This window comes from Poecilia mexicana, unplaced genomic scaffold (genome assembly GCF_051168715.1).
Source record: "Poecilia mexicana isolate PSO_F unplaced genomic scaffold, ASM5116871v1 scaffold_10, whole genome shotgun sequence".
NCBI classification, from domain to species: Eukaryota; Metazoa; Chordata; class Actinopteri; order Cyprinodontiformes; family Poeciliidae; genus Poecilia; species Poecilia mexicana.
Window position 1 is genome coordinate 21,967,206 of NW_028263379.1, and position 15,499 is coordinate 21,982,704.

General features: G+C 37.1%; 2 protein-coding genes across 2 annotated transcripts; both read right to left on the reverse strand.

Annotated features, from left to right (window-relative positions):
* Positions 1-271: 271 nt before the first annotated feature.
* On the reverse strand, positions 272-8,469 carry LOC106928377 (protein sidekick-1-like). The gene is made up of 14 exons (XM_088009653.1): positions 8,273-8,469; positions 7,849-8,187; positions 7,560-7,688; positions 7,128-7,295; positions 6,963-7,033; positions 5,084-5,330; positions 4,920-5,003; positions 4,729-4,809; positions 4,389-4,517; positions 4,118-4,282; positions 3,767-3,819; positions 2,186-2,285; positions 2,068-2,098; positions 272-762 (listed from the first exon to the last, which is right to left on the reverse strand). Exons 1-14 carry the CDS (start codon positions 8,319-8,321, stop codon positions 705-707), a joined length of 1,704 nt encoding a protein of 567 aa, XP_087865779.1. The 5' UTR covers positions 8,322-8,469; the 3' UTR covers positions 272-704.
* Positions 8,470-11,450: 2,981 nt separating this feature from the next.
* Positions 11,451-15,125, reverse strand: LOC106928378 (hepatitis A virus cellular receptor 2 homolog). The gene is made up of 6 exons (XM_088009654.1): positions 14,767-15,125; positions 14,322-14,660; positions 13,739-13,801; positions 12,860-12,897; positions 12,475-12,586; positions 11,451-12,356 (listed from the first exon to the last, which is right to left on the reverse strand). The coding sequence occupies exons 1-6, from the start codon at positions 14,870-14,872 to the stop codon at positions 12,265-12,267; spliced, it is 750 nt and encodes a 249-aa protein (XP_087865780.1). The 5' UTR covers positions 14,873-15,125; the 3' UTR covers positions 11,451-12,264.
* Positions 15,126-15,499: the final 374 nt, after the last annotated feature.

Consider the following 15,499-nt stretch of genomic DNA (forward strand, 5'->3'; position numbering starts at 1 on the left):
TTAACCCACATTAATGTCGAATAGGGCCCATACATTTATCCCAAATGTGATAACCATATGGGTCCCATACAGTTCGCCCAGATAAAACCCATGCCCACTCATTACCCATGTAGCACACAACAAACCCAAGTGGGCCCACCCATGCATCCTGGCTGGGTAGTAGTAGGTATCGAATTAAATGAGAGCTACAGTTTACTTATCTAATTTTTTTAAACCACACTTTGCAAAACTGTTAGTTTTGCAAAAATAAAGAAAAATGGTTACAGCAAGATATGCTTAAACATATTTTTTTAATAAATGCATTTTTAGCTTACTTCGCACTATTTAATGAAACAGGGATTGACAGAGTGCACATTTTTCATCATGGACTATATAAAGTACTTCCAGTAGGTGGCAGTATTTAACAAAAACTGAATTTAAATGGGATATTATGAGCCTTCTGTCAATTGATGCACATTTTAATGGACACATAAGAAATGCATAATGTAAAAAAAAAAAAAAAATAAAGAAATTGTACTGCCACTTACAGTACAATTGCTATAAAAATCTTAAAGGAGCTTTGTATTTTTATCATTCCTTTAGCATTAGACTCGAATACACACAAAGGCAATATTAGCAAATTATCTCCAATATAAAAAATACACTTTGGTATATTTAATCTAGTTGGCATAATGAGTTTCCAAATGTTGATTGCAGAGTAAGTTTCACAGCTCTTGCAGCGGCTCAGACCCTTTGTAATGAATGGCTCCATTGGCCAGCCACCTGTAAGCAGTAGAGAAGAATTACTTAGTAGAGCTACTGAATATTTCTGAAACAATATGTTGTTTCAGACTCTGAGTTAAAAGAGTTTGAATGTTTTTACCCTTTTAAAACAATCTCAGAATTGTTATTTCAGATTTTATAAAACTGATTACTTCTGTTGTTTTTATTGTTTCTTTTGTAGAATAGATATTTTTGCTGAAATGTTTACAGTTGTTTTCACTGAGGAATATGATCCACCCACAAGACTGTTTCATGCAGCAGATGTACTACAAAATGAAACAGGGTAACTATCAGAAGGAAAATTAATACTGTGCAAAAAATAAGATGAAATAATGAATAATGTCTGCACTAACCACTTATATGTAACTTAAGCAGATTCTTAGCAACAATGCTGCTAGTTCAAGAAACCGAAGAGGTTAGAATCTAACTAAACATATGAAACCAGACTATTCTTAAGATTGTGCTTATTTACCTGACGTGGCGTTTTAGCCACTGGCAGCTGGGTGAGGAAGACAAAACATGTTGTTTCCCTCTGCATGTACTGAAAATAATGAGTTCTTGCAAAGCAGAGCTTGTGCAGCTATAAAGTTCAAAATACACTTCCTCTACAAGAGCACCCACACGATTAAATCAATGACTGAAGCTCATAAAAACACAAGTTCCTGTTACAGCAGTGTGGCCTGTCTACTTTGATGACAAACGCAATTGGGGAATTTAAAAAGCCTGTCACACAAATACAGGACCATCTCGAGTTCTTTTTTTGTGAAGCAAACCCTCGTTGTACATGTAGAAGAACCTCCAGCAAAGACGGTACCGCTATGAAGTTAAAGCAGAAATGAGAGTCTTTTGCTAAATCCAAGCCTTTGGACATTGTGAGGCAGACTGATCAGCAGGGAGCCTCGAGCTGCGTAACTTTAGTGTCAAAATGCAAAAGTTGCTTCATTGATAAAACAGCAGTAAAATTAACTTCTTAAATAATAAAATAATTGTATCTGCTAATCACACAGATGTGGAATTTTCACTCTGAGTTATTATAAATTATTAAAATGATACTTATTCACTACAGGGAAGGGAATCATCACTGAAAATAAGTTCAGAGAGCGGCATTTAAAAAAAATAAAGACGACAGAAATAGCCTTTGGGACAAAACCTGATGTAAACTAGCCTTTAGCTCAACTATCCTGTTGACCCTTGTCTATGTTTTTCCAAACTGAGGTCATTCACCCAGCCGGCTACCATAGCTAAGATCTACTCTGCTGACAATTTAACAGAATCTCTTTTAAGTAACTTAAAACAACCACTTACATGTTCAGGCTGCCGTTTCTCTGTTTTATACCTGTGAACAGAGAATAAGGATCAAAGAAGTGCAAGAAATTTGTCTGGTTGTTATAAAATGCAATAAGGAGAGAAAAAAAAAACTCACGTCGAAGTTGCCAAATAGCAAGAGCAGCAACAATCAATATTACCAGCACAACAGGCACAGCAATAGCAGATGTGTGAACTCCGCTTCTTGCTTTAGTCTCCTGTCAGACAAAATTAAGATAAATTCACTATACCAGTTTTTTAACAAAACACCTCAGCAACGAGACCTGAAATAAAATCAAACAGTCTGATATCACTGTTGTCATCTGTTACGCTCATCTGATGTCCTCAGGTGGTCATTTGAACATTTGGACAGGAGGAAACTCAACTGAGAGACAAAGATCATCGTTGTTAATGGTTTAAATTAACTTCATGTTCCACACAGTGCTGCAGTTTAAGATGGTTCTTATCCTGGTCGTAGTTTGCATAAATATTCATAGCTTCTCACTAAAGTGCATGCACAGCGATTCAGACAGTTGGCTACCCCATCTGTCACTGCACTAATTTCAGGCATTGCTTTCATAAAATCTTCACTTCCTAGACAAGCATTGCAGTTTTTTTTTTTCTTTCCAAATGACAGAACCAGCAGGCTCTTATGCAACGTAGACGAGGTCGGGGCCTGTTTCTGGTGGACCGAGGTTCTCAGAAGGCAAGGGTTAAAAATATTAAAACCTTCCCATAATGCAGTTCATACAGTGTAAACAAATTTATTAGGATTCAAGAGAAAGTGTTGAGTAACTTTTTCCTTCGGGTAAATGAAAAACAAAGTATAACGTCACAGTTCTGCTCAACTACCTGCTGAAAGAAGACTACTACTATTTTTTCCCCTTGTTTGAAAACGTATGTTAGCGAGCCACCAGTGAAATCTCTGTAAAGCAGCAGAATGAACTGAGCAGGTAAACTGACTAATTAACAATAACTTATTAGTTAGTCATCAACATCATTGCTATAAATATCATTATAATAAAAAGTGAGTTTCTCCACTTTTTTCTGTGCACTTTTTTACCTCCTAAATCTGCTTTGTGCTACTTCAACCTTTTGCCATATTCTGCTCATTCAGGACATTTTGAACAAGTCTTGAGGTATTCAAATCTTCTACAATTTACCTAATTCTATCTCTCCTTTCAATCCTAATTTCAACCCAGATTCCAACCTTAATTCCACCCCTCTTTCCAGCACCTCTTCAAACCCCAATCCTGACTCCAACTCTCATCCCAATCCTAATCCCAACTTTCCTTCCACCACTTCTTCCAGTCATCCTTCAAAACCTTCTTCCTTTAGTTTTTGCTTTATTTTAAGGCCAGAGATAAAGTTACACCTAGAGATTTCTCAATGTATAGATGGTGAAAACCATGATATTTCTAAATTCTGCTAATATCTTATACCATCAACAAGTGTCTAATATACACTGTAATTGTTCAGTACACTACTTCACACAATAATTTCCCTTATTTTTTAATGTACTTTTTTACTCACACTTAATAAATACATCTTAAAATGTGATGATGTACAATACTAAAGATAAAACAAAGTATGTGTTCAAAGATATTACTCAGATGCAGCAGCAGGGGGTAAATGTCATCGTTTGCTTTCTGCACTAACAGACACGGTTTGTAGTAACTAGTTTCAGTTTAATACTCACAGAGACTGTAGTAGCAGTGGATGTGGTGGGCGTTCTGCTACTCGTTTGCTGATCTGTCAGGCACACCCAGATGAGAAATTAAACAGAGGGAAGTTATAAAACTTTCTTTCTACAAACAAGCATTTACTAGAAAAACATAGGTAGGGAAATTGCTACTTGAGGAACTGCAACCATGTTTTGATAAATCTGCAAATTCAAACACAAATTTCCTTCTGCTTTCATGAAAATAGAGCAAATCTTCATCTGGATCTATTTCAGCTTTGCCATGAACATCTCTATGTGGAAAATATCTATATCTAGTCTGCTTCAGCATTAAAACACATTCAAGTGAGAACGGTGAGAAAACAATACCTCTTTCTTCGATGGTCACAGTGAGAACGTTGCTGGCTTCACTGGTGCCCAGGCTGTTTTTAGCAAACATGCGAATGCTGTATGTTGAAGGGTTGATCTCTATTATCGTGGCTTCTGTCTCGTTGGAGCTGAAATCTATAATAGCCTTTGAGTAATCCCATGAAGCTGAGAAGAAAACAGATATTCTAAATAATGTATTTAAAAGCTGACGTGATCAACGGTGTATTAGAGAAAATGCTTATATTTTTGTGCCAAAGGACTCTTTTCTCACCGTTTGCTGCTTTATACTCCAAGTAGAAAGCAGTGATAGGACTGTCACCTTCACAGCCGGGAGTCCAGGAAAGTGAAATTGTGTTGTCTATCACTTCGTTCAACACAATTACAGGTGGATCTGGTGGCACTAGGAGCAGCACAGTCAGGACATTCATTACCAGACTTTTTTTTTTACACTCACCTGGTGAATTTATGTATTTAAACATCCCTCTTCCACAAAACAAGTAACCTTGTATAATGATAGTATAAGTCTAAACTAGTACATATTAATTCTTCTTTAAAATGAGACAAAATAAATGCTTTTATTTATGTAAAAAAAAAACACAAATGTCTGAAACCTGCTGGGAGGGTTGTGCTTTTCAAAGAGATTTCATCCCAAACTGTGGATGTAGAAACAGTCCCAGCTGAAGCTGTGTGAGCTTGGAGCAAAGCAGAAAAAAAAAACCTAGAGTTAAGACTCTTAGTTTATTTCACAGTTTTAAAAAACATTTTGTTGAAATGTCCAGTGTCTTCATCTGATAATACCCACCACTGGTAGAGCCTGTGTATTCCTTCAGCTTTGTGGAAGCAGTAGTAGAAGACAACAAAGTAGTTGCCACTGTTGTCTCTTTGACTTGAAACAGAAATAAAACTTGAAATTGATCTGACGACAAGTGGATCTTTAATTTAAACGTCTTGTGTTTTCCAGCATACCTTTGTCAAGAGTGGTGCAGAAAGCTGGAGCTGAAAAAGGTCCTTTTCCTGCGTTGGTTTTGGCCTGGACCTGAACACTGTACCGGGTTGATGGCTTCAGGTGGGTCAGGTTGACGCTCTGTCCTTCGCTCATGGCCGTCACAGTGAGCTGCTGCCACTTTGGAAGCTGCTGGGCCGCCGGGTCGTACTCTCTGTAGTTGACGACGTAGCTGCGCAGGACGCCGTTTCTGAGTTCAACCTTCGGAGGCTAATCAGAAGGAAAAAAACACATTTTACCAGTGAAGGTGATGAGGTGAATATTATCTCAGCGTGTGTAGTGCCAGAACAAAATGAGAAAATTTAATTTAACAATACAGTTTTTTTTATATGATGGACTGAACTTAGTTCAGCAATAAGACCATTGTCTTGCAATCTATTTTTAAGCTTTTGTTATTTTTAAGCTGAGAGCCTTGTTGGACAAAGTGCAGCTTCTTTATGAGTCATTACATTTGTCCTTCTTGCTGAGAGCATGGTGACCATAAGAAAATATGCATCAGTGGTGCCTCACATTGCTCATGAATTGCTGTAAAAAAAAAAAATTCCCCTTGCAATTTTTATAACACATAAATGTTTCAGAAGAAACACAAACTAGGAAACATTAATGATGGACAAATATAACCTTTGTGAATAAAGAGCCAAACATTTTATTACTTTTCTTAATTAGTAAGGCTTAAGAATGATCTGAGCTAACCTGATGCTATGTGAAACAGGAAGTTCTGTCTAGACCTCGTTATTTCACCTCTGGCAGCAACAATAAGCATTTACAAAGTTACATTTTAAATTAAATGTCAGTGGAGAAATGTTTTAAATCCTTCATACAAATGAGGGTTTTTAAAGGTCTGATGACAGCATCTCAGGTGTGTTTCTGTTTCTAAAGTCTAATGTTAGTTTTGAGTTCAATGATCATCTCATTGATTTTATTGAGATGTTGTTTTGGTGATTGGGTTCAAACTCTCCCATTTTTTCCAGTCTCTTTCCCATGGTTGAATCAACTTTGTTTTTCATGTGTGGTGCATGATTTGTTGTTTTGTGTGACCACTTAGCCCACGTCTTGAGTTTTTGTGATAACCCTGATTGTGGCAAGTCACAACTTGCCCTACTTCATGATTTGATGGAGGGTGTGTATATTTCCCACATGGAGCAGATTGAAGAAAATTTGCTTTTTGTTTTTAAATCAGGATATCTTTTAAAGAAAAAAAATTGTCAGATGGTCCGAAAATATTAAATGTTAAAAGCAAACATTAAAAAAAATGTTTTAAGGAAAAAAAATAGGTTTTCAAATCATTGTCACCAGTCACTGATAGATGATCCTAATATAAACCAAAGGCTCATACACTAATAGCCAAACTTTCATTCATTTGCTTTTTGACAATTGAAACTGAAATATTTGGAGGAGAAAAGGTTTGTTATAGACAGCAGCCACTGACAGACATGTCATGCAAACAAAGAGAACAGGAGATAAATAAAAAGACATAAATAAGGTGGACCATCTTCTTTTTATAAATCTGTTTTGTAAAGACTTTTTGTCACAAAAATATTGACGTACGATAACAAGTTCATTGTGGGACTTTGAATTCAACTCTAAAAGTTGTGGTGATAATTAGGAAAATGATCAATTTCACTTTTACGGTGTGAAACTAACCTTGGACCAAGCTCTGGTTAAGGGGAGAACTGGCACAAAGTTGCAGAAAAACGCAGGACATTTTTTTTCTGAAACATATATTCCTTACTCTGTCACTCTCTCGCTCCCTCTATGACATACTACACACACACACACACACACACACACACACACACCCCCACACACACACACACACACATATATAGTTTGTAACTTTACCTTCCAAGTAACTTGAATGCAGTCAAAACTGGGGGCCTCAAGCTGCACATCGACCGGGGGACCCTCAGGTGCTGCAGAGAGGTCAAAGTTTAACTGCCTTCAAAATGATGGGCTTTGTTTAAGTTTGACATGATTCAGTTAAAGGCTTGATGGACGGGGATTTACCTGCTTCTTTCGTTGTAAATATCAGAACATTGCTGGGTTCACTCAGTCCCACATTGTTGACTGCAAACATGCGGAGGTTGTAAGTCTTGGCAGGACGTAAATCAACCAAAGTTACCTGAGTCAGGTGAGCCTGTGGCACTTCAGTTCTTTTGGCCGTATCCCAAGACGCTATTGGACAGAAATAAAATGAGATCATATCTGCCCCTTTTATATAGTGTTCTTTATTCAGGGAGTTGTGCAAACTTCCAAAGAAAACCCACTGAAAAACAATCTGAAGATCCTGATGCTTGTTTTTACGGTTGCAGAAACAAATCTCCTCAGGAATAAAAAGATATTATAGACTAACTCAAGACATTAGCAGGACATTGCAAACTGTTGGTAGCAGCTTGCAAAGCATGTCAGCACATAGCGGCATGCTTTTCTTGTCCTTACCGTATTTGTTTTTTAAATCCACCTTGTAGGCTGTAATGGGTCTGCCACCATTAAATGGAGCGGTCCAGCGTACAGTGATAGTTCGTTCCCTCACCTCTCTTGTTTCCACCTTTAGAGGAAAAGGTCGTCCTAAAACAGAAATGCAGTATTTTACCAGTTACTAACAACAAACAAACAACAAATGTAATAATTACTATTCACTGTGAATTGTCAATTTTCAGATGTTTTTTTTTTTTGACATGCAAAGTGGATTATTTCAGCAATATGCTTTCTAGAGTGAAAAGAGTACCTGGATTTACTGTGAGAGTAATCTCAAGTTTCTGATCGTTGAACCAGCCCGGTATGTCTATCCGGCAGCCGTATATGCCGGAGTCGCTCTCCTGAACCTGCCTGATGGTCAGAGAAGCCTCTCCTGCGCCGAGGTTACCCGTAAGAGCGTAGCGCTCCGACTGCCGGCTGAGCACATTGGTCCCGTCTGACCTGAGCACCTCGTTGGCACAGCCGCTTTTAGGTATGTTCCCTCTGCCCCAGCAGAAAGGCAGCTGGCCGTAATACCCTGCATCATACTTGCATCTCAGAGTAACATCTGTTCCCACTGTGGTGATTATGGGGTTTGCAGAGACATCACCTAAAAAGCAAACAAACAAACAAACAAAAAGTGTAAGGAAAAGTCTAATGCTATCAAATAAAACTCTCCTTAATGATTGTCTTACCTGTGTTCACCCAAAAGAGAAGACAGCAGCACAAAGTGATAAACTTCATTCTCACATAAATCACACTGCAGAGTTTTCCTGAGTTAGTGATTAGTTCATCTGTCGGACACCTTTGAACTGACCGTAGAGTGGCTTCAGCCCTGAAGTGTTTCCAAATCACATGACGCCTCCCTTGATATGCTCACACCAACAACTTTTGGTGGCAGAAGAGGAATGCAGAAAAGAGCTGTTTCCTTTCCTGTGGTTTTGGTTCCCTTCTGCAAGAAGAAGAAGGGGAAAAATGTTTCTTTTTGATGAATAGACACAAGAGTCTCAAGGTTCTCAAGGTTCTCAGTGTAACTTGTTGTGCTACCTAGTGTCTGCTTCTGAATCTGGATTATGGCTTTATTCTGGGAAAATGCTTGAAACTCAGAGGATGCTGTTTAAAAATCTACTTCTGAACCTTTTAAAATTAGCTTTACTTGGGAATAATCACGTTTTAACTGCTAGACAGAGATTATATATTGATCCTGGACCCCGTGACATTATTGAGAAAGACGGAGTTGGTTACGAATGTGTATTTCAAATAGACAATTGGGATTAAAAATCATAAAGTCAATGTTTTTGAACAAGAAAATCTAGTTCTGTAAGGAGGAAAAGGATAAAAATACAGCAAATGGCAATTCTTCCACATATGAAAGAAATCTATGTTAGATATTGTTTTTTTTTTTCATTTGAAGGAATAAAAATGTTTTGCGGCTATTTTCCTTTTTATTTTAACATTTTATCAGATTTTATCTTGTTATTACATTATTTTATTTCATTTTAATTTTATGCACTCAATAATAAATATGAATAGTTCATGTATCAACTAAGATAATTATGGGTGAAAAGCAACCAAGGGGAATATTTTCAAAAAGGGAGGATTTTAAAATCCCCCGTTTCCCCTCAGTAACACAAGCTTTAAGGCTCATAAAGAAATAATCTTTCTCCAACCTTTGGTTCTGTCCGTCTACGTCTGTGTCAGTTTTATTTATTTATTATAAACCCAAGCAATAACTATCCAACAAGTCATAAAAAATATTCTACATCCAGAACTACAAAAAGCATGTTGCAGGGATGAATGGTGGTTGGAGCTGGGATTTAATCACCATCATGCATGCATCATGCATCAAAGCATTTAAGATGAACCAAATGTGTCCTCTGTGACACGAGTGAAAGTAGAAAGTCTGGTTTACCCAAAGCCATGGTCTCTTGCATAGTTTTTGAACTGCTGAGTTAACATTTGGGTCTCTTTGGGTGTTTTGTAACCCTGGAAAAAAAAAGAAAAGAAAAGAAAAACTTCCTCTGAAGCATGAGAATGGAGTGGTTCAATATAATCTCAAAATTTATGGCAGAAAAAAGTGTATTTTTAACCTTTTCTCAGAACTAATACACCTTATTTTAAGTTTTAAATTGAAAAAATATCTAAATCTTGTGACAATTTACACCACTTCATTAACAAAATAATTTATTCACTTAATAATTCAATAATTTTCAATATTGATATTTCTGTTGATGTTTGCAGAGGGGTTGTGATTGGGTAAGAGATGAATTTCACCCTGGAAGGGTTCAGAAGGTCACACAACACATTTTTTACTTCTTGATGTGAATGTAAAACCAGAACAGAGTCAAGGAGGCTTTGACATAAAATTAAAACTTCCACCTAGTGGAAGAGCACATTGTTCATGGCAGATTTTATTCAGCAAAGATAATAGAAAATGTGACAGGCATCTCTCAAAACATAATAATGTAGATGGTGGATCAATTCTGGAAAAGGTTTTCGTTTTTCATTTAAATTTTTTAACAAATTTAGAAAATTACTCTCGAAATTAAAGGAAAAAAAAATTTGTTAGCAATACCAAGTCTTACAAATACAGACCAGTTTGTTTCCATTGGTACCAAGACGATGTATCTGTGACAACGTGGGTCAGTTCTTTGAGGCTTCCTTGATGGGACCCTAATTGCTTCCACGACAGATTTCAGTCGACACTCTTGGTTCCATGTTGGTGAAATGAAAATATTATTTTAAGTATTTTTCTAAGAGGGGGTATGAATCATGTTGGGTGCATCTCCAAAGTTCAATGGGTGAGAGGAATCCCCGGTCAGAACATCGCAAAGGGAATTTGCAACATGATCATATTAAAAATATATAAAAACAGGAACTGAAAAAGAAACAGAGAAACTGACATTTTATTGAAACGAAAGATAAAAAAATGTACTTACAACACTCATTACTTGGAAACAAGTTAAGAAATTTGTCGTCTTTGTCCACACAGAAAATAGCTTCTAGGGAGATAATGTTGTTATTAATCTTAATGATTTTGAACTGTTAGTACTTTGTTCAAGGAGAGCTCACGTAGGCAAGCTTTCTGCAGGAAGACCCTGAAGCCAGGACTTTATTGCTGCAAGGCAACATTACTGACATCCTGTCATCAAACTTTATTACTATGGAAGTACTGATACGTTTCAGAATCTCTCAGGTTGTTCATGGCTTCTCACATGATCATATGTCTTTTTAAGCTCAGTCCCTTATTATTTAAAACATGAAGGACCACAGATGTCATAATCTGTAAATGCTCTGCAAGATGCCTCTTATGAACATGCAACATTGTGGGTCTGGAAGTCGTGCACATAACTCACACAAAGCTTGAAAAGTTGTAGAAATTATCTTACTTTAATCAAGCATACTCCTTACTTAAATCTACAATAATGACATCCCACATTTTAATTATTTTTATTGTAGTGTAAATTTCTGCCTACAAATGGGAAGGAAGGGTGAAGGCACAGGGGTTGAGGCTTGTATTTTCTCCTGCAGTTCTGGTTACTATCTGGACCCCGATCTCCTTTCCACAGCCAGATACTAATCAAGATTAAATGCCTCCAGTACAAACAACCATTTAATGACTGGTTTCTAAATATATTAAAGCAAATCTGCTCAGTGTCTGAAGGCAATGCAGCTTAAGCTTCATATTCTTTCTTTTTAAGCTGCACTGCTCACTTTAGGTAATGACGAAGTGGTTCTGTTATCATGATTGGTGGAGAATAGCTGCTAGGATAGATGATTAAATCTTTACTGGTTAATGATCCAATCTTGAAGATGTAAAAAAACTGGCAAAACTTTCATTTTCTTTGTGCATAAATCAATTAGAAAGACAAGTTTGATTCAAGTTTACAAAGACGAAAACTTTATTCAATTTAACAAGTTGATACTGTTAATTACAAACAGTGTTAAAAACACAGCGTGGCTGCTTAATGAGCCAAGGACTTCTTAGAATGTGGATAAAACTATTCAGCAGCCTGCGACAGCTTCCTCTTTTACAAATGTGTGGTTACTCCAACGCCATTTCTGAGTCCTGTTTTCTCATGGAGAGCCATGTAATGAAGCATCATTTATGTTCCTCTAAAGCAAAAATACAGCAAAGGTTAAAAACCAAACCACTAATCAAAAGTCCACAGACAAAATAAGTTGACTGATAATTTACAGTCTTTGAATCATACATACTAAATAAATAGTTCAATTATTACTTTTTTCTATGTACAGTTAATTCGAGTTACGCCACTGTTTATTAAAAAAAAAAAATCCCATGCAGTTAATTGATATAATTCAGGAAGTCATTGTTTTAATATGTAAACAAAGAAGAAACAAGGAGGAGACGAAGTACAAAGCGCGTCACTTGTCCCGTCATTTCATTGTTTATAACGTTATGCAGTTTGTCCAGTAGGTGGCACTGTGCCCACAACTGTAAACCATCACAATCGTTTCATGTCGGTTACAAATAAATTCAAGCAGATTAATTAACTTTAGGGATCAGCATTTATCTGGGAATCACTGGTTAGACATTGTATGTTATTTTAGTGAGATTACTGTTTACTATTGAGAACAATTTTTCATTTAATTTATAGTAGCTGATAAATTGACATGGTTTAAGGTCAGTAGAAACCTGTTGTATCTGTTTCCCTGATGCAGAGCATCATTGAGTCATAGGGATGGTCTCGTAAATATTTTCGGCTGTCTTGGTGTTGAGCTGCTGACGTGTCGTCCTCCCCATCAGGACCTTCCTCCCTGGTTAGGAGAAATGCCGTGATTAGACATGTTTTCGGTCTGAAGCAGAAGGATTAGTTTAAAATGAATCCGGACAGCAGATGGATGAGTCACAATCTATAAACCACTGCACACTTACTGATGATGAGGATGAGGATTAGGATTATGGTGAGGAAGAAAATAGCTGCAATCCTCCCAATGTTCTCTGGTTCTAAGAGAGCTTTGAAATTTTCATGCAGTGAAAAATTAACCTTATCATGGAAGACAGGAACAAATACAAATTAATTATAGTTTCTCCCATTCATTTTTAGTTTATAAGAATATTCTTTTTAAAACAAAAAATATATATATTTGTTTTTGTCATTTCATTTTTCACTTTCTTTCCTGATGTTTGTAAACTCATGCAAAAATGGAAACAAAACTTAAAAAAAACAATTCAGGAATTCATTTTTGTCACATCAGATTCTTGTTGTGCTTATTAAAAATTAGCTATTGACATATCTGTTTTGATAACATCCACCTACCTGACTTGTTACACTCTGAATTTTTGGTATTTTTGAGCCTGTAGAGAAATAAAATTTATTTATTAATTTGATCTATCCAACATAAAAGTTAAAAAAAATTATTCATTCATCTAATGAAAGCAAATAATCTGCCAGATCAAGAATTTAAAGAATCAGAATCTGTATTTTTTTAACATTGTTTTCTTGTAAATATGTATATGCGTAGTGTTAAATTATTAGGTTGAATTATTGCAAACAACCATGGGATTAATCTGGCTGTCAAGTGTTCATCAGAGAGACAGTTTAGAACCTGCCTCTATTTTCTTCAAATAGCGCTCTGTAGCGCTGACCTGCAGGTAAAAATCGAAACAGTTTGTATCCAGGATGTGTGGTGTCTGCAGAGATTATCGCTTCCCTCCTTTTAACCCCATACAAGTCCTGCGTGGAGGGAAGATCGTTCCTGGTGATCCTCAGCGGACACCTGAATGTCCAAAGTCTGGTCCTTTCATGTTTTCTGAATGATTCAAACCACACAGTGATGCAACATCTGTAGCCCATTTCCTGGTGGTTCCCAATCCTCTGAAGGCTGTGGTTACCCATGTCTGTTGTGCACCTGTTTCTACCACATTTCTTCTGTCCACACAACTTTCCATTAATGTTTGGACACAGCTATACCCAAGCTTTAATTGACTCTCTGCTGGACAGGAGGCAATCTTCACAAAGAAAACTGGATTGTAGGGTTTATTTTAGCCATCAGCCGTAACAAATTAAACTGTCAAAAATGATCACTTTATGCGTAATGAACAGGTAGAAAAGTTTTATTATAAATAAAAACATGCTAATATTCAGACTGAAAACACGCAGCTGTGTTTTATTTTAGTACAGAGAAGCTCTACTTACCTTTGCTTACTGTCACAGTGACAGCCTCTGTTGTGCTTTGGACGTCAAGTTCTTCCATAGGAGCTGAAAACAAACAAAATGTTCCGGTTAGCTCAAGTTGAAGCAGGGACAGTCAAAATTAAATGATATATTGTTTAAGAATTCAGTAGAATAGTGTTTGTTGTTCCCATAGGACAGGTGTCAGCAACCTTTGCAACTCATTTGTACCCTCAGTTAGTTATATTTTAAGAAGTACAGTTAAAGCTGTTAGAAGCAACATGCATCTTCTTAGCAACAGGTTATATTTACCTGTCAATGCTGCATATAGCCTGTGTTTTTCACATCTACTACTTAAACACACTGAGTTTTTACACATTTTATATAGCCTTCAACAGGGTGACTCAACTAAGGACAGTGGTTGCATTTGCATGGAGGAAGTAGTTTTAATCTAACAGAGGGCTAAAGGTCGCATTTTGTGTGAGAAATATGTGAGGGATCAAACTTTGTATACTATCCTCCACAATGCTGCTCATAAGTTGCCTGGACAGACTGGTATTATTATAAGATAGCATCACTTTATGATGTCCCATTTAGTGAGCATTACCTTCTTCCATAATCAGGTGTACGTTGATCTTTTGGTCGTTGAACCAGCCAGGAATCTCCACCCTGCAGCCGTAGGTCCCAGAATCTGTTTCCTGAGCTTTAACGATGGTCAAGGAAATGTCACCCTGCATGACCTGGCTCAGCAGCTGGTACCTGGGGGACTCTCTGAAAGTCACATCCCCATTATCCGACGAGAGGACCGTGTTGCTACATTTGGACCGGGGCACCTGCCCGTGTCCCCAGCAGAAACTGACGATTCCGTTAGCTTGGACATCATAGCTGCAGGGCAGAGTGACATCCTGCCCAATGTAGCCAGTGACTGTAATGGTGCAGGATGATACTGAAAAGAGACGCCAATGACAGATCAAACGTAGAAACCCACACGTACCCTTCAGCCAACGAGCAAATAACATCAGCTAAAAATAACCCCGAAAATATTCACTTACCTTGGATCAGGATGAGAAGGAAAGGAATCAAAAGACCACACATCGGTGTAGGGTACTGTGTAAGCATATCCTTAAGAGAGGCTACCATGTATTTCTGCCACCACATACACTCTGGTCCAGACTGTGTCCTTTGTTAGCCAAATTATGAAGTTTCGTTTTTCCTTCAAAGAAATAAGGAAGGAAATCAGCACAGCGCCTTTCTGCATTTAGATCTTAATTCTTCATATGAGAAAGGAGTCCTAGGACTGTGATCTATCACCTCTACTGCAATACATTTGAAATGACTCCTACTTATTCGCAACAAATGTAGGCTGATGTTTAAGTCGAAGAAAATATGCAGCGATCGGAAATGTTGACACAGACGTCACTATGGTCAGAAGCAGAAGCTTCAAATACCAATATGTGATGACACAAGCTCTAAGAGGAAACATGACATATGAGCAACTTATCTCACAGAATCAGGTTTCAAAGAGGCTGGTTTGAGATTTGAAAACTGATCAGAAATACTGCTGCTATTTTGTGAGGGAAATTACTTACATTGTTTTCATATGGCTGTTTAGTTTCATTTAGTTTGACGTGGCCATTGCTGATAAAATAAGAGATTTTTTTTTTTAAAGTCTGTTGATGTTCACATTAACACACACATTTTATCTCTTGATTGTCAAGCTTTTCATCATCCCCTCATCCTTTCAAATGTTGCTTCTGCTGTTTAGGTCTGCTTTATTGCTAAAAA